The sequence below is a fragment of the Vulpes vulpes genome, chromosome 3 (assembly GCF_048418805.1).
Source record: "Vulpes vulpes isolate BD-2025 chromosome 3, VulVul3, whole genome shotgun sequence".
NCBI classification, from domain to species: Eukaryota; Metazoa; Chordata; class Mammalia; order Carnivora; family Canidae; genus Vulpes; species Vulpes vulpes.
Window position 1 is genome coordinate 30,281,027 of NC_132782.1, and position 19,797 is coordinate 30,300,823.

At 37.7% G+C, this 19,797-nt stretch overlaps 1 protein-coding gene and 1 pseudogene across 1 annotated transcript in view; both read right to left on the minus strand.

Moving 5' to 3' along the window:
• Positions 1-7,919: 7,919 nt before the first annotated feature.
• LOC140598050 (egl nine homolog 1 pseudogene) lies at positions 7,920-10,222 on the minus strand (annotated as a pseudogene).
• Positions 10,223-12,007: 1,785 nt separating this feature from the next.
• The window catches only part of TFPI (tissue factor pathway inhibitor), a 53,767-nt gene continuing 45,977 nt past the window's right edge, over positions 12,008-19,797 (minus strand). The window contains exons 7-9 of the mRNA XM_072752128.1: positions 15,144-15,323; positions 12,587-14,449; positions 12,008-12,515 (exon numbers count right to left, since the gene is read on the minus strand). Coding sequence (XP_072608229.1) covers positions 14,343-14,449; positions 15,144-15,323 — 287 coding nt within the window. The 3' untranslated portion in view covers positions 12,008-12,515; positions 12,587-14,342. The remainder of the gene's footprint in view (positions 12,516-12,586; positions 14,450-15,143; positions 15,324-19,797) is intronic.

Here is a 19,797-nt window from a genome sequence, read left to right on the forward strand (position 1 = left end):
CTTACACGGAGATGATCCCCGCCGTCCGCAAATCTACACATGCGTACGTGACTAAAAATGTACCATTGATTCGAGGAGAGACACATACTTTTTATCATCTTTGCATCGAGAAATTCTACTAAGGTAATAGGTTGACCTGACCTTTTATCACTTTACCTCGCAAGTGCTCAGCGTACTTAAAGCTATTTCATCACGAAATGAATCTTCATTCAGTACAAGGGCCCGGATCCAGTGGCTTGGGTCATGCAGAGTGAACAGGCTGTTTTCTGTTATTAAAACCAAAGAGCTGATTTTTAATTGTAATTGTGCACATAGTTGATGGTGTTCGAGGGGAATTATGTCATTTTTTTTAAACATCTACTAAGACTACAAGTTGGAAGAGGGCAGAAATCTTCAAAATTGAAATGAGTAACATTACATCCGCCCGTGGGTAGAGAAAACAGTTTCCCTAATCTAGAGGTAGTATCTGCTTTAGTGTCGAACGAGGTGTTTCCCCAAGAGAGTCCAACAACACGCTGAAGACAATTGGCTACGACTCTGCCTGTTGTTTTAATCATTCTTATTAAGTTCTGATGGATTTGGATCTCCCAAGAAAATCAATATTTTTTGTGGATACTCATGATTGTTTGAGCCTCTCCTCCTCCAGAAGCATTCACCCTTGCTAGAATAAAGAGCTAACGCAGGCAAATGAGATACATCACGGATGAATTCAGAACTGATGCTGTGATACAACAAAATTATAGATGCTCACTTAAATGAGTACAAAATGGACTCTCTGAGAGTGCACATCCTTCGTGAGGGTGATCATATGCCCCAGTTTGCTAGGCTAGTCCCAGTTTCCATCTCCACACTCAAAAATGACATGATTTGAATGAAGAAAATAATATAGATCTATGGTCCCCCCCAGCCATGCTTATCCATATGGCACTGACAAGTCACGTAAATATGGACGGTGAGTAATCCCTTTAGGAAACTTAAGTCTCCTTTCCCAGAAGAGTTTAAAATAGTTCTCCTTATTTCTAGGATAGTTTTAGTTGGCATTGAAAGAGATGCCCTTTTTGTCTGTGGATACGTATTTATTGTGAATTGGTGCCATATTGCTTCTGCGTTGCAGAATATCAATCTTGGTCACAAGAATAAATGGTTTGTTTAACTTGGAGTTTCTGTGTATGGACCTAAGTGGCGTATGATTAAACGCCCGCACTTTCAGTTCTAAACATGCCAAATTGCATGAAAGTTTTCCCACTCCAGATTCTTTACTCAGCATTGTCATATTTCTATAACTTGTAAAGTTATTAATAGTTTATGTTTTTCTCTTCAATAGTTTACTCTGTTATGTACGGTGGAAAATTTTAAGCATAAAGGAATGTGGAACCATATGCAGTACGGATATTAAAGGATAATACAACGTATTTGCCTCAGAATTTTCAACACCTTTGAGAAAGTAGCAGATCCTACACGGGGCTTTGAGGAATTAGTATCTACAGTCTCATCCTGCCATCTAGTGTTGAGCATTCTCAAATTGCAAAAAGCTGCTCCCTAGCTGAAAAATGAAATTCTTTTTTTTTTTTCCTCTTTGATTAAAAAAATAAATCCCAACAACTAGGGAAGATTACTAAGAAAATATTCTGGTGCACATACTAACTAGAGTTACACTGGGGAGGGACTTCCTGTGCACTATACATTTAAAGTATCAATTTATAAATAGTGACAAAAGACATCATAAAATAGATGCAAAGGCAAAATCATAATTAAATGTGAAAACATAGTATAAATTTTAAAATATAAATTAAAAAGACCTACCATCAGGACATCTGGGGGGCTCAGCGGTTGAACATCTGCCTTGGGCTCAGGTCATGACCCCTGGGGTCCTGAGATCGAGTCCTACATCAGGCTCCCTGCATGGAGCCTACTTCTCCCTCTGCCTGTGTCTCTGCCTCTCTCTCTCTGTGTTTCCCATGAATAAATAAATAAAATCTTAAAAACAAGCAGGAAAAACGTTGGTCTTGACGATGATTTAAAACAAAAGAGACCTACCATCTTTTGTCTTCCAATGAACATACGTCTCATGTACACATGTAATGTGTATATTTATTTATTTATTTTTTAATGTGTATATTTAAATATCTGAAGTGATCTAAAGCTAGACATCTCTGAGGCCCATGGCTAGGCTACAGGGAATTACCTCCCATGTACCTGACCAGGAATCCAAACCAGACCTTCAAGAGCTTACAACAGAGTGAAGGTGTCTCTGGCCTGTGCTAAATCAGTCCCACAGTGTATCCAAGCATAAAAAACATATATTCCATCACTATCTGTCACACACAAAAAAATCAATCACTAATTGGCCATGATCCTGTTTGGCTTAATACAACTGACATTTGAAGGAGACATTATTTGAGGGCATAATTATTTCCTCTAAGATGTATCTCTATAAACATTTGCATCATAAGAAAGCAAGGTTTCTGAACAATAATCGTCTATTAAACATATATTAATTGATCACCTACCATGTGCCAAACATTTGGAAAGATATTGCAAGTACGAGGTCTGGTGTAGAGACGTGGTCCTTGATCTCAAGGAGTTTACTTTCTATCCCTAGGTAGACATTAAGAAATATACACTTATTTTTTTTGCTTATATTGCTTAGATGCTCTGCTTGCTAAAAAAAAAAAAAAAGAAAGAAAAAAAAGAAAGAAAGAAAAAAAGAAAAAGGCAGAGAGTTCGATGACTGACACAAATCAGGCTGAGTAGGTGGGAGGACAGGGTGGAGGGAGAACACATCTCCTGCAGAAAACCACTGACTCTGAAGGTAATAATGACCCTGGAACCTAGAAGGGAAGAAATACGAGACAGTCCATATATTAGAAAGAAGGATTTGGATGCCAGTGGTTTGCTCCAAGAGTGATCTTCAGGCTTTAGGCAAAAGCATTAGGGGAACAGAGCAGATTTGGGAAAAGGATGAGGTGAGCAAACCTGTGGTCTCGAGTAAAATCTGGATCTGACCCAAACTATCAATTGCTGGACCAGGGGAGGGCTCTGGAGTGGAATTTGCTTGGCAGAATGGGCCTCCCTTGGTGCCAGGGAATCCGTCTTCCGTGTGTGAGGCCCTCGGGGAGTGGGGGACGTGATTTCTAGACGAAGAGTTAGCATCCGCTGAGGACAATTTGGAGAAGGACGCAGCTGAGGGCTCTTAGCAGCCCATTCCCCCAGCAACTGCGGGATGAGGGCGCTTGCTCAGTAAAGGGGGGGTGGAAGGGGGAGCCACACAGGGTTTGCCGGAAAACGATTGTGAGTGAAGGAGATCTGTCCAGGTGCCACGTCTAGACCGTCAGTAGGGTCTGGGCCACAGGCAGAAAGAAGAGAGACCCACGTGGATGCATCAGAACGTAAGCTGTGGGACCAGGTAGATGATGGTGAGGAATTGGGATTTCATCCTGTATGTGACGGGTCTCCCCATCCAGGTCAGGCCCTACGCTTTGTCTCCGTGGGGTTGGGTCTGGCTGCGGTGCTGGGGCTGCTGGGAGGAGGCAAGTACAAAAACTTCTTCTCTCAAGTGTTTCCATGTCTTTCTGCAAAGTTATTCACCGAAGTCAACGTCCACAGTGTTAACCATGGTTCCTTATATATGTGGGATCCTTAAAATTCCCTTCTCATGGTATTTGTGGATATTCAGAAAATAAAAACACTGTAATTGGAAAGGACTCTCTTATTCTGGGTTGATTGTAAAGCACAAAGACAAATTCAATAACGAATAGTGATTAATTAGTATTATCTTTACGTTCTTGACATCCAGTAGTGCCTGTTCTGTTTTAGGGGAACTCGAGGAAGAAAACTAACGTTGATAGCTGGCGTTTTTCCAGAATTATGCTATGGGCTTTAGCTACTTTCTTTGACTCTGTGAGGGTTTTATTCTCACCCTTCAGATGAGGGAATGGAATCTTGGTGAATTTATACAACTGGAAATTGGTAGAACTGGAACTTGAAACCTATGTGATTTAGTTTTTAATCCCGTCCTTCTTTATAACATTATTAGCAAAATATTTTATCTGGCGAACTACTTCAGAAACTTTTGGAAGAAATTTGTATGGAATATAAGTCAACTGATACTGGTTCCTGGGGCTTCAGTTAGATAATTCCGCATAGAAAAAAGGAAAGTGAGTATTTGCAAGATAGGAAAGCATAGCACAGTGTCCAGCAAATTTACATCAAAGCTACTCCACTAGCTTAGCTATTTTCCCATTTAAAACATTTGTATTCCGGTTTCTCTCCAGATCATGCATTTTTCAATATTATTCATATTATGAATGCTGGTGCATTTGAGAGGATGACACCAGGAATAAGGGTGGTCATTTTTTAAACTCAAAATTTCTTAGAAATGTAAGACGTATTTAAATTTTGTGAGGTAAATTTTACATGGGTTCAGTAGAGAAATAAAAAAGAACACTCGCTGATTTATTTTTACCCCCTTTTTACCCACATTATGCAACTTTCCATGTTAAAAATATTTTCATCACCTTGGGCAATTATCTCAGAAGCAGGTTACTAAAAATATTGAATAATGAACAAATTGTGGTATGAGTAGTTGACCATTTTACTAAAGGCTAACAGCTGGCAGACACTGCGCTGAGTACTTTCCACGCGTGCTCTCACCCTCATGGTCCTTTCGCAATAAAGAGACCATTAGGGAAACCAAGGCCTAATAAGTTCGAATCTAAGTTGATTTGGATCCAAATTCTATACTCTTCATTATTTGATTTGATTTTTTTTTTTGCTTTTTTTTTCTTCCATACTCCTTAAAATATTACACAAATATTAAAATATTTGTGTCTGACAGTTTATTGAAACTCTGAAGATTTACTATATTTTAAAGAACTCCCTCCCTGTTTGATTGTGTGCATGTATCATTTGTGAGGGAGAAAAAGAGAGTATACAGAGTAAAATAAAAATTTTCCTAATGTACTTATCTTGACAATTCCAAAGACTTTCTCATTGAATAACATCAGATATTTTGAGTAAAAAAAAAAAAAAAAAAAAAAAGAAAATTGACAGTTGTTTGTTTCTTCTCCAGAGTGGCAATTTCTTGGCGAGATGGATCATTTGGGTAGCTCACAGCTGTTCACATTTAGAAACTCTAGAAATTACCCTAGAGTGATTTGCAAACGTTGCGGATTGTTTGTGGAGAGTAGGGAATATGTCTAAAAAATAGACTCTTGGAAAGTAAAACCTCTTGTTTTTTAATTCCAAAAATTGATGAAGGAAGAAGGAAGTAGCAGATTCCCCTGGCTTCTAACTTGAGAGTATTTGCAGCTTAAGGTATCAGTATGTTGAAGTGACAACCTGTGTGAAAATGCAGATTAAATATAGATCAAGACCCCAACAACGGTCAGGTTCATAATTGATTTAGGTCGATGGTATCTCATAATGAGGAGAACAGCACATCATCAGCAATGTTGACAGAATGAATTAATTTTGGCTACAAACGGCTTTGCTTAAATCTTGTTAGAATAGATTTTAGTGCCAAACTTAGAGATAATTTATTTTCGCTAGTTTTTGCTAGTTCCTTTAAGAACGATTTTTAAAATACGGGGCGCCTCTGTGGCTCCATCAGTGAGGCATCCGACTCTTGGTTTGGGCTCAGGCCGTGATCTCGTGGGTCCGAAGGTGGAACCCTGCACGGAGCGCTGTGCTCAGCTGCAGTCTGCTTGAATATCCTCTCCCTGTGCCCTCCCCAGCTTGTGAGTGTGCACACACATACACACACACACTTTGTGTGTGTGTAAAATAAATATTTTAAAAGAATGATTTAAGAAAGATCAAATTATTTATCATTATTTCAGAACTTTCATGAGCTTGAAATGCCTTGATGGTACGGTGCAAATCAGAAGCACATGTTTTATTTTTCCTAGAATGCATATAATCTTGAGAGAGGAAAAAAAGTGTTTCAGAATTTTTTTAAAAATCTAAGCAAAGCCAAAATGTCCAGGCACTCAGCATCTCCCAAAGTGAATGGAACCCCTGCAGGGCAATACACTGGAAGCGTCTCATAAAAATCTGATGTCTGGAAATCAATCAGGCACTGAAAAGGAAAATCCGCTAGAGACGTGGTCAGCTTGGGTTTGGCAAGCTGCATCAGCACAGGCCGCTCTTGAAGGAATCTAGCCGACCCCTGAAAATGGACCACTTTGGCTTGAGGAGACGTGGTTACTACCAAGAGAAGGGCCTGGCCAGTTGTGGTTTTTTTGTTTTTCCATCTTCCTACCTGGATAGAAGTGCAAACCCTTCTCACTGTAGCTTTCCAGCTGTTCTGTCTTTAAATCTCAGACTGAATTAGTAGGTTTTCAGAATGATTTGAAAGTTTTCTAGGTAAGCTGGTGGGGACAGGTGATTTGGGGACCCTACTCTTCCGCCATCTTGCCCCGCCTCTCCTAGTTGTGGTTTTTGTTTGTCTTTTTGATCGCAGAGCATCTTTGCACTTTTTGGCATGCTGGGTATTGGTTTTGAATGCTTTTAAATAGAGGACATCCCCATAAAAACCCAAGATGGCAAAATTGGAAGAGTTCTTATAGGCCGTCTGGTTCATTTGTTTAAGTATGAGTAAATGTGAGTGAGGCTAAAGAGATTAGGTGACAAAGTCACCGCCAAGTAGTGTCAGCACTGGTGCAAGACACGGTACCTTAGGTCGCACTCCAGATCTTCTCCCCCAAGCCTCTGATGGAAGGTGACAGCATTAAACAACTGTATTTTAATTAACTTTTATTTTCTGGGAAGGCATTCCAGGCACCTAATTGAAAGATCAATTAGCATTAAAGCCTTTTAACGAGTGAACAGCTGTTATCCTCCCTCACACTTGCACATCCAACTTTATTCTGGCTCCCTTCATTCTTGCAATTGAGAGGCACAATTCCACTCTGTTTCCACTTCTCCCTGATTATTCCCCCACATTCTTCTCTGTCCTTTAGGAATTTTCTCTTCATCACTAGTATTTGAAATGTCACGTGTGTATAGGGGGTGTGTGTGCTGGGTGGGTTTTCCTTGGTTGGTTAGGGGACACCACTTCCATAAAGGAAACCTACGCTGTTCACGTCTTTAAAATCTCTCTCCCCACGCTTTTAGCTATTCCATTTTTCTGAACCTTGTTTACTTCAAGGTTGGACTCCTCAACTGATTTCCTAATTTGCTTATTTTTTATTATCCATTTTTCATTTTGTATGTCTTTGGAGCTTAGAGATCTCCCTCATCTATTTCTTAATTTAAAAAACTGCTTGTGTAGGGTGGCGCCTGGATGGCTCATTGCTTAGGCAATCAACTCTTGATTTCAGCTCAGGTCACGAGCTCAGAGCTGTGAGATGGGCCCCCACACGGGGCTCCGCACTTGAGATTCTCTCCCTCTCCCTTTACCCCTCCTCGAGTGCTCCTTCTCTCTCAAAAGCATCAAAAGATGCTTATGTATTTTAACATTTTTTCCTTCATAATCTCATGTCCTCGTGACCTTTTTCTGCACATACTAAGGGCTACAATAAAGACAAGCATATTTAGCTCTTATGTTCCCCAACATATTTGATTTTTCTCTGAAGGATTTAAAAAAATTATGTATACATCTTTTATGGGATTTATTGTTATGTGTATTAGGGTTCTTATTCTGTTGTGGCTGGTACTTATTATTTATTTATTTATTTATTTATTTATTTATTTATTTATTTTGGTAGTAAACAGTGATGTAGTTTTACTGTTAACATTTAGTCATTAACAATGTCGGAAACATGACAGCAGCAATCTTTAAGAGCTCAAATTAATGTAAAAGACAGGACAACAAAACAGTCTGAGTTTTCAGTTGGTGACTAAAGTGCTCCTTTTCTCATGGTAAGTAAAAAGGAAATGAAAGTCATCATCAGTCACTGACAACAATCATGATAAGGGGCCTTTTAGGGCAAAATTTAATAGTACGAAGAAGTTTACAAAAATAGATCGATGCTATTTGGGGGAGTAATACTGGAATTTTTTCTCGATTCAGTTTGATGTACTGTACCTGGTCATACAAAAATTACTTCAAATTCAAACTTGACTCTATAAAAAAGGGAGAGATGAAATGAACTCATCTAGACGACAGATCTGGCAAAATATAGGAATGAAAAAATTCTACCTAGGGCATTTATTTCATGTCCAGATGTCCACACCATTCTCAGTTGGTGGCACAGCTTGTACTCTTCCCATAAGCAATCACAGGTTTGGAGTCAGTCATGCAGTACAAAGTCACATAGTCAGAGTCTTCTTTCTGATGCAACACGACAAAGTTGTTTCTATTTCCTTATTGAAATGCCAACTGGTTGTCTATTTTTCTTTATCTCATTTATCCATATCACAAATTAACGAATAGCGTCAACAATTATTGTAGGTGAAGGAGGGTATTGCTGGATCAAAGGCTCTATAAGACGTCTTTACTGTTGAATCAGAAGGCTTATTGAGTTCAACCCTCACACCTTTTTCACCTGTTAGATATTTTACTTTAGCTCGTGCTCTCTCATCTGCATCAAAATACCAAACAGTTATTGCGTACCTTGTAGACTATGCTGGTTGTACTTCATGAGGGTTGCGACAGTCAGACCAGAAAAACAGCAGTCTATCAAATTTGGGTTCAATGTCAGCAAACTGGGCTTTGCCTTCTGGAAAAATTCCAAGTATACCTCCACTTACCTTGGCATCCCAGTCTTTATTAAAATAATATATTCATGTCACACATCTTCCATCTCCGTTTGGATTATCAACATGACGTACATAACCTGCTCCATTGCCTGGATAACAAGCAACCATGGCTTTCGTCCGGCCATTGATTTTGTAGTTGCCCAGCTTTCCGTTACAGTGGCGGGTCAGGTCGTCCATGCTGCTCATGAGCAGCCCAATGGTTTCGCAGCTCCTTGCCCTCGATCCAGGTGATCTTGTCGCCCCGGATGTCCTTGGAGGAGTTGCTCTTCTGGCTGACCAGCTGGCCGTCCGTGAACTTCTCTCTTTCTATTTAGTGTACAAAAATGCTGTTGATTTCAGGTGTTGAACTTCATTGTAACAATCGTGCTATACTCATATTATTTCTGTTTATGATTTTCCTGGATTTTCACTTACGATAAGCATATGATGCGAAAATAACTGTGATATAATTCGTGCCAAATTTCAGTTTCTCTTTGTTTTGGTGTAAAATGAAGACTACCTGGAAAACCTGTCCCTGAATTTAATGGGAATGTTTCTGAAACTTTACCACGACATATCCTCTTGTATGCTTTAGATAGACATGCTTCATTAGGTAAGGAAGATCTCTATTTGCTCAAAGTTTTAAATCATGAAACAGGTGTTGAATATGGCCAAGTGAACTTTATCTATTAAATGATAATTTGGGTTATTTTTTCTGTCTGTACCTTTTATTACACAAAAAATGGCCAAATGTGGACCATCTTTATATTATTTTTTTCCAGCTTTATATTCTTAACCATCATTGGTATTATTGGTTTTCTCTTCCTTTTGCCTCAGATTCCAATATGGCTATTACTGAACCTGTCCTTTTAATAATTTTGATATTTTCATCATGAATTGCTCTAGTTTTTAAAAATACTGCATTGCAATGTTATTTATCTTGGTTACTGCTTTTTTTTTAATGTCTTCTCGAATTTTGTGCTTGAGGCCTCAGTTTCGACCCAACTCTTCTGGCAGTCAGATCACAAATTTCAGAGAGTACTTATGCCAGTTGGATACCTGGAGTAGCCTTGTGACTCAAACCTGGTTAATCAGAAAGTCACATTTCTCTAAGCATGATATTTGGGTCAAGGCTGGCCATAAGATATTTGGGTCAAAAAGAGTATGGCCAGGATCTTTTTTTCAATAAGAAAAAAAATTTTTAGTTCTATATTCACAGCAAAATTGAAGGAAAGGTCCAGAGTTTTCCTGTGTATCTTCTGTCATGACACATGCATGGCCTCCCCCATTGTCACCACCCCCAGCGCAGTGGTACTTTTCTTACAGTTGATGAACCTGCACTGACACATAATGATCATCCAAAGCCCATAGTTTACACAGGTTCATCCCTGGTGCACAATCTATGGATTTGGACAAATACGCAATGACGTATTTCCATCCTTATGGTACCGGGTATTTTTACTGTTCTGAAAATCCCATGCTCCATCTACTCATCCTTCATTTCCTACTTACCCCCAGTAACCACTGATCTTTTTACCATTTCCATAGTTTTGTCTTTTCCAGGACATCATATTCTGGGGAATCCTACAGCATGTAGACTTTCCAGATTGGCTTTTTTCACTTAGTAACATTCCTTAAAACTCTTCCATGTCTTTTCATGGTTTTGTAGCTCGTTTGTTTTTGATATTGTATAATATTGCCTAGTCTGAATATAACACAGTTTATCCATCCATCTGCTGACATCTTAGTTGCTTCCAAGTTATGGCCATTATGAACCAAGTTGCTACAGATATGTGTGCAGGCTTTTGTGTGGACAAACATTTTCATCTTATTTGGGTAAATAGCAAGGAGTATGATGGCTAAATGGTACATAAGAATATGTTTACTTTTGTAAGAAACTGCCAAATTGTTTTCCAAAGTGGCTATAACCATTTTGCATCCCTACCAATAAAAAACGAATTGCTCTTGCTCTGTCCACATGTTTGCCAGCATCTGGCCATGTCCATGTACCTGATTTTAGCTCTTCTAATAGATGTGTAGTAGGAGCTCACTGTTGTAATGTGTATCTCACTGATGACCTGTGATGTGGGGCACCTTTAATATGCTTATGTCATCTGTAGATCTTCTTTGGTGAGGTGTCTGTTAAGGTCTTTGGCCCACTTTTTAATAAGGTTATTTTTTAATTTTAAATGTTCTTTATATATTTTGAACACACAATCTCTTATCAGATGTATCTTTTGAAATATTTTCTCCCCGTTCATGGCTTGTCTTCTAGTCTCTTGATATTATCTTTTGCAGAACAGAAGTTTTTAATTTTAGTGAAGTCCAGCTTATCAGTTATTTCTTTCATGCTTTGTGACTGAGGCCAGGACTTCAATTCTTTGAGATAAGAGCGTCTAAACTTTTCTAGAAAACATTATCTGAGAGAATGTGGGCCTTAAATTCTAGAAGTCTTCTTGAAACACTGTGAGATTAAAAAATAAAGGCAAAAGATGTTGGGCAGCAGAATCAGGAATAAAGGTTGAGTTTCCTTGACAATATGATGCTGTGAGTCCATCTATACTGAAGTAAGATACCTTTGGCCTTTCTAATTTTGACCAGAATTTTTGGATGAGGAAATCCTATTCATTGCCGTAATGCTCTATTTTATTAGATGACCAAATGCCTGCACATCTCTCTCTTCTCTTTGATGAAATGAATTACCATGTATCACTACTCCCCTAAAAAGTGGTCTGTATACTTCTTGCCAAGACACCAGCTATGTGGTTGTAGTTCAGAGATTGATCCTAAGGGAATAACAAGATCTTCTCTATTCCATAGAGCAGGAAAAGCAATTCAGGTATGTTTATGCTAAAGTTCTTGGCAAAGAACCGAAAGTCAAAAGTTGGAAACTAAATTCAAATAATTCATAAAAGGGAGACAAAAATAGGAGCAGTTGATAAAAGAACTCAAGATTTCTCCTAAGTAGTTGATTAATGTCATTTCCTTCCTTCTGGTACGGCAGTGGGCCAGGACACCTTCAATAGTCAAGATTGGAAGTCACTTATAAAATCTATAGTTACATGATATATAATTATATAAGATGATTAGTAGAAATATGTATGGAATGGAGTATGGATTGTAAAGCATAGTGTATCAATTTTTCGACAAATAAGTCGTATGAATTCACATTTGTAATTGAAAGGAAATCATTAGCAATTTCCAATAAAGGAGGTAAAAGTCAGCTTATGGAACAATTTTTCTCTTTGTCTTAGGACTCAATCTTTGTAATAACTGAAGAGCACTATATTTTTTGAGGTATAAAAAACTTCCCGAGTATAAGTTATACTTTGTTAATCAAGATAATATTTTATTTCTTATAATGTAAAAACTGAAATCATTTGAGCAGTTTTCAACACGGTCTGTTAATTTTGAACATAGAATAAACAAAGTAGGTAAATATACATAAATGTTGTATAATGTAATTCTGTATAAAATTCACAGTTAGATGTATTTGATTATGTAAAACAAGGCAAGACAATACCATCAGAGGGCTTCTTATTTAAAAACACAGTAAAAATAATACTCGTGCATTAAACATTGCAAACTATCTCAATGTGAGTCTTTCTTGATTAAGTAATGAACCCATGAATGGTTGTTGGAGAAAACATTCAACTCAGTAATGTGTTATTTATATGTCATTGGTGTCAACTTATCACTTGACCTAAGGACATGTTACCCTTTATTTAAACGTATTGCTATCCGTGTATAAATGACAACAAACCATATGTCACCGGGATTTGGGTATCTAAAAGTCTCAAATTCCATAGCAAAGATCCAGTTTAAGGCAACTACTTATATATATATATATATATATATATATATATATATATATATATAGTGTATATTTGTATTATACACATACATTATATATATGTATTATATAATCAGGATATAAAATTTCTAAGTGAACAAATTGACACTATTTTATAATGATATAATTTTTAAGCCACAGGATGAAAGTGATTTGTAATGATATCTGAGGACTTCATATTTAGCCTCAAAACAGTGATTTTTATAGCTCACATCAGCTGGACCCTGAATTCATGTAGATAGTCGGGAGGAGATCATATTTTTAGGTTGGAAATCAGCATGAACAAGCTGAGTAATTAAAGATGTATTCAGTGAACAATGTATATACCCTTTTAATTAAATTGAAATAGTCAAGAAAGAAAACAGTAGTTAAGTCAAAATATATATATATCAAAGTGAAATTGTGTGGGATGGGGTAGGGGTAAGTACCAATTAGTGAGTCCTTGGTGAATTTTGAGAGGTGGAGAAATATATTGAATTGATTCTTAGGAATTAAATCAATACTGATGTGAAGAATGCAATAGGGACAAAAGGCCTGGAGCTGAAGCTTATGAAAAAGGAAGCAGCAATGTTGAGAGACTGATCAAATATGTGTCTGAAGAAAACTGAGAAGTCAAGATTGGGTTCAAACTTTCAAGGCTAAGGAACAAGCGGAATTCTAATACTATTGCTAGAGAGAAGTCAGCTAAACTAAGTGCATGAAGTAGTTGTTTCTAGATGAAAAGTTCAAATTTAAATACAAAGTTGGAGATGAACATTATCGAACAGAAATTTCTAGGAGGCTGTTGAAATGCCAGAGGGTACGTGGCTCAGCAGAGAAAGGAAGGAATACAGGAAGGGAAGGTTGGCTCACTGACAGTGAATAAGTACATAGACTTTCTAGTAGAATCTTCCTCTTTTACAGAAATAAAATACCTTTTTATTCCCCCGCCTTACACATGAGTTACTGGGTTATACTATGTGCAAAGCCTAATGATAAATGAATAAGTTTCATTAGATTTAAACATTCTTACTATTTGGCATAAGAGAGATTTTTGTTAAACAATAAAATTAGGAAGTACATGAACAATTTTCTTTTGATTGCCATTAAAAATTTCCCTTCCTACCAAGCTTCCCTTCGCCCCATGATCGGTACTTAACACCCAACTGTTCAACCATTTTTTACTAATATCGTGGATCATAAGCAAGTCAAAAAATAGTTAAATCAATCAAAATCAGGCAGGCACATAATAAAGTTGACTCTTTGTTCTGATAGTAGTTTGGCTCAAGATTGATTTGAGGTACTGGTTTATGCCAAAGGAGACAAAGTATGTGTAGGGAGGGAAGCACATGATGGAATTGTATTAGTATCAGCTCTAGTTAAATGCGTAATAGAGTGATATCCTTACAGAAGGAAGTGGTTGGCAGCACTTTAGATGTGAAATCCAAAACGTGCTTGATCTTCAATAGCTGTATTTTTAAATCTGTGCATAGGTTATAAAGGAGATCATCATATACACGACCATATTCTCAAACGGCTGGTCACCAAAGGAAAAAGTGGACTGATCTGATGTGGCCAGTAATATGATAATTTATAGCCAATGGGAAATAGAAAAGGATTGAGAGAATAAGTAAATTCATAGTAGTCAGCCCTTTATGCACTTTGAATAGACGAAGAAATGACTTCTGATACAAATGTATTAATAGCAGTTAATATGTACATAGAAAACTCATGGAAATATTCAGTAAAAGGATTTCACGAAAGAAAAAAAAATATAGTGAAAAGCTTCATCCAAAATATTTAGAGCTGATGTAATAGTGTAACAAATCTATAGTTTTTTAACAAAATTTTTTTCATATACTATTTTCACGGTCTGCTTCTTTCTTTTTCTTTTGGTCTTAATTAATCCTCCTTTTGATATTCTTTGCATGAAACCTGCAGAAGGAAGAGAAACAATTATGCATAATAAAGTAATAGAGTGATACAATAAAACATTTTATCTAAAATGTTCTCAAATTTATCTTTTAATATTTAAAACAAAAAACTTGGCTTAAAAGCCTTTAATTCGTCTTTGTGCAGAACAACGTATTTCTAAGGAAGTCACTTCACATATATAAGAATTAGCAAAAATGGATAAGCATGTTACTGATTTTTATTATTCATCTTCAGTTAGAAATTCATGCTCATTTTATTAAACCAAACATATGGTTGATGGAATTATAGGGGGTTTCTATTTATATATATTAAGACTCTATAAACATGCATTGTTTTTATATTCAGAAAAAAGTTAGTAACTACATTAATGTTGTGCATTATAAGATAGCCTAAACACATTTTGATATCATCACTTAAAATGAAAGCTTAGTATGTAAATATTAAAAGAATAAAATGTTTTGTTTTAAATAGATTTTTCTGTGAAAGACACATTACAAGGAATTGTAGTTAACATCTGCAGCAATAGCCTCTAAATGTAGTTGAAAGGGGGACATATAGTAGTTAAATTATAATATTTGGTTTCTTATTATAAATAGAATGAATTTCATAATATTTTCTTAAACTTTGTTCATAATTTCCATGCAGTTTGTTATCTTAGACGCTAGTGAATTAATAGGAAAGATGCCCTTGATACCTTTTTTGCAAGCTGTAAGGCATGCTCTTTTAGAAGTGAAATTATTTTCATTCCCTCCACATCCACTGTACTTAAAAGGGCGGCATTTCCCAATGACTGAATTATAGTAGAATCGGCTCTCGTTGGCGTGACACAGCCCTCTGTCTGCTGGGGTCAGACACCAGGAAGGACCGTAGAACTCTAAAAACATCAAGAAAACATGGTAAATCCTACATGGTGGTTACTCTAACACTTTCATATTATTTATGTATTGATTACTGTTGTACATACACCTACTATAAGACAATAAATAATCTGAATGAGTAAAAGTAGGACTCCGTGAAATTCCTGTATTTCAACTCTAGGAGAAGGCTTTCGTGTCCTCCAACTGTCCACCACAGTAAGACCTTTCTCTAGTAAATAAAAAAGTAGGTATATTTGTTAAAGGGCAGTGCTATGGTTTCTCTTGATAATGAAAAATCTAGTTGTACGTAATAAGGGAACCCACTATGCAAAAGTGTACAAAAATGTGTTAACCATATTCACTTTAACAAGTTATCAATGTTTGCCATATCATTTTTGTTCATGACTGTTCAATGGGAGGAAAAAGTCCTGCTGAGGAACCCTTATTCATTGTAGGACGTACACACTGATGCTGAGGAAGAGCTTGGGTTGGGTTGGGTTGGGTTGGGTTGGGTTGGGTTGGGTTTTCTAGATGATGTAACACAATCCCGGTTTCAAACACAGGAATTCAGGTGCAGCAAATTCTAACTTTCTGCTTCAGAGAAGGATCCCTGGAGAGTTGGTTTGATTTAGCAAGAAGGTTTTCTTGTGAATTGAAGCATCAGGTCTCCCTGAGTTAGATATTTTTGCAAAGGAAGGAACACTGCCAAAGCCAGTAAGATGGAACATTTACAGGTTTACTGGGACCAGCCACTTTACAAAAAGAGGAAAGAAAATGCAACCCGGGTGATTAGAAGGATCGCTCATTTTCTGAAGGCAAAGCAGAGAAATAGTTTCCGTACAAGGGGAATTTTCAGCTCTTTCGGGAACTCCTGTCAACGAGGGGAAGCTGGTGCCCTCGCCACAGACCTAAACCACTTGATATTAGTGAACCCAAACTGCAGGCAAGTTGCCCGATGGTGAGAAATCAATATAAGAAGACCTTGGTGGCTTTGCCAACTAGCGGGTGTGGCACAGCAGATGCAGACAAAGAGGGACACTAAGTGTAAAAAACTGGCCGGAAACAGACCTTTGAGGAAGCCGGCGATGAAGACAATGGGCTGGGCAGGAGGCGGTAAGTGCTTTGAGGGCAAGCAAACCCCAGATGAAAAGACTGACAAAGAAGTAGACTGAAACAATTTGAGGGGAAAATTCAGGAATTATTTGATCTGATATGACTTAATGAACAGTAGTATAATCCCAATTAGACTTGGAAAAAAAATAAGAATCTGGATTTACCTCCTTTCTTGATAATTTAAATAGAGATTAGAGTGTCTTGATATAATGGCTCATGTCATAGAGAAATTCCGGAAAAAGGAGTGGGAATACCATAGAAAGAATATAGAAGACATTGTAGAGAGATGAAAAGAAAATTCTGCGTCAAAATTCAAGAACTGTAATCACATAAAGAATACTGTATTATTTAGGTATTTGATTAGGTCTATAAACACTACTTTTAAAAATAAAACCTCCGGATCTGTAAAACTAAAGCATTCAAAATCCTATAGTCTAATTTATCTTTTATGTCCTTTTATTTGGGGGTTATAGTGCATGATCTTCGGCATCATAAATCAAAAGTTGAACACTCTTGGGGGGAAGGCGGGCCTCACTCAGTAGAGGCCGTTGAAGTCCCTGCCCACCCTAACGGCGTCTGTAGGATGGGTTTTCTGACAGTGAGTAGAGCTCTACTGTAGGTGAGCCCTGCTATTGCGCAGACTTTTCCAGTGTCTGGGCTCTGGATTCTCATGAATCCAGAACCTAGAATGTGAGATGGTTATCGGTTGCTACCACTTCTGTCTCCATGAGCTTCCAAAGTCATCACCTGTATCCAGAAACAAAAGAAACACTCCTCAAGCAACTAGCCTAACCCCAGAAGGAGAGAAAGGTGCTATTTTTAAAACTCTCAGCAAGTCCCCACAGATGCTTCCTGGCTGATGATGGGACTTCTACAGCAGTTTCATTTTGCATTTTGTACACACGATTTCTCGGGCCACAGTAAGTTGAAGCTGGAATACATGGAGGCTCCTGCGGGTTGTGCACGTCCTCTTCACAGATGTTGATTATCATGTCTTAATAGCAATGTTCTACCTAAAGTTTCTTATTCCAGGACAGAGAGAAATTTCTGACGACGCAAAGTAAATTCCTCCTTTTTTTCCCTCGACCTGTAGTACACCTGGCCGCACAACAAATCAAGGCTGTTTCAAAATGAGAGCAAGCTAGGCTGGAGCAAGCAATGCCTGGACTGAGGGCAACCGTGGAGGCGGCTCCGAGGCTGCGGAGGCTACACCACAGGTTTGCTGGGGAGAGGTACCCTCGCTTCTGTCTGCTTTGGGTCCCTGAGTCTCCCACCGAGCGTCTGCTGCTCACCAAGTCTACTCAAAAGCCGAGGCAGAGGGTACAATGGAGGTACTGGACAAGCAAGGAGAAGGCTGTTTGAAAGCAGACAGAGAGTTGACCAGCACAGGTGCCATTCGAGAGTGTCACTACCTGTTCATTTGTCCCTGGCATCAAGTCTCCTCTACCTGACACTCTTGGCTTCTGCCCCAGAGGATGTCTGCTACGCGGCTTCCAACTCCTGGGAACCAGTGTATAGACTTGAGCTGTTCCTCTTACCAGATACCGGCTCCTACTCAAAAAGCATCTGTCCATGACCGACCCGATGACAGGTGTTCATCTACCTCACTTTGCCCTGATTTTAATTACCACCTGCACAGATCATCGAATGCAACTCTCCTTTGACCCAGATCAATATTGGGGTTCCTAACACTAAAAATACAGTGGGTTAAAATTTGAAATTAATTGCAAAGAATGTTGTGATATATATATATATATATATATATATATGACACACACACACATATATATATATATAACTTCTAAGTTATAACAAATTAATTACAAAGAATGTGTTTTATCTTTCTATATATTCATATATATTTATATATTTATAAGGCCATTATTCTTCAGAACATGAATTAGACTTCCTGTGTCAACTAATTCATTTCTCTAAAAATCATTTTAAGTCTAAGTAGCTATGATAGTCATTGGATTGGGGCACCTGAGTGGCCCAGTCAGGTAAGCATCTGACTCTGGATTTTGGCTCAGGTCGTGATCTCGGGGCCTTGAGTTTGAGCCCGGTGTTGGGTGCTGCGCTGGGCATGGAGCCTGCTTGCGATTCTCTCTCTTCCTCTCCCTCTCTGCCCCTCCCCACTCCTCTCTAAAAAAGAGAATATCATAAGATTACTTTAGCATAGGCAGTAATATCATTAAAATAATGAAGCAGCTGGTTTCTCAAGGACATTTTAGCCCCAAGCTTTTTTGGGTCCTTGATCATCATCCGTTTTGATCTCCAAAGGTGAGGAAATTGAGGTTCTTGCTCCTTATGAGGAGATACGCTCGACTGTTTTCAATGAACATATTTATCCTAGATAAATACAGACACTCACCTAGTCAAAATCCAAACATGAATATCTAGAATGAAAGAAAATATAAAGGTTTTGAAGTAGTTGCACAATGTAATTTTGGGGTCTAGATTATATTCATTCACAGGTATTTACGATAGAATAAAAAGACACTAACCTGACTTCTCTGTTCATTTTCCAAGGGGGATTTAATGCCCAAACGCATTCTGTCTTGATCTCGCCACTAATAACGAGTTGAATAGCTTCCACTTAGAGGACCTATGATGGGCTTCAGAATTCAGGGTCCACTGCCATGATCTAGTAAGGCTGCTAACCTGTAAGGTGGTGCTCCAAAATCCGTTTTATATTTAAAGTGGCTTATGTGAACTTTCTCTGAAACGTATACTGTGAACTTCATGTGTTACAGTCACTTTGAACCTTTTCCATGGTGTCTTTCTGTCCCCGTTTTACATGCCTAATATTTAGGCTTTCATTTTACCAAACCAATGTAGGATTTATGAATTACTCCATGACTTGCTGACAATTTTTTTTTTGTCTTCTGACATTGTTTTAGGGAATTGAATAATAAATCTTCCCTTTGAATAACACATTTTCCCCATGATTTTCTAGCAAAGAAAAATATAAAGATTTTAGCTTTGCAATTATAATTTACCATTGTAAGACACTGAATTAATACAAAAGTATGTAACAAGTATAAAACAAAGTTTCTCTATAATTTGACTCCTGTCACTTAACCATTATCAGTATTTGGTGTGTATTTTCCTCCAAATTATTTGCATAGGCAAACATAGATTAGCATTCTACTCTGTGCCTTTTTACTTGATAATATTTTGTGAATGTTACCATATTTGTTCATGTATATCTCAGTCTTTTTAATATGAAGAGTGTTCATTTAAAGTATATTTAGTCAACCCATTACTCATGAGGATGTAGGTTGTTTTTTTCAATTCCAGAAATAATGGCTCATGATCATCCTTGTACACTGGTCCAGATATTTCTAAAGTTCTTTCTAAAATTAGAATCGTGCAAAA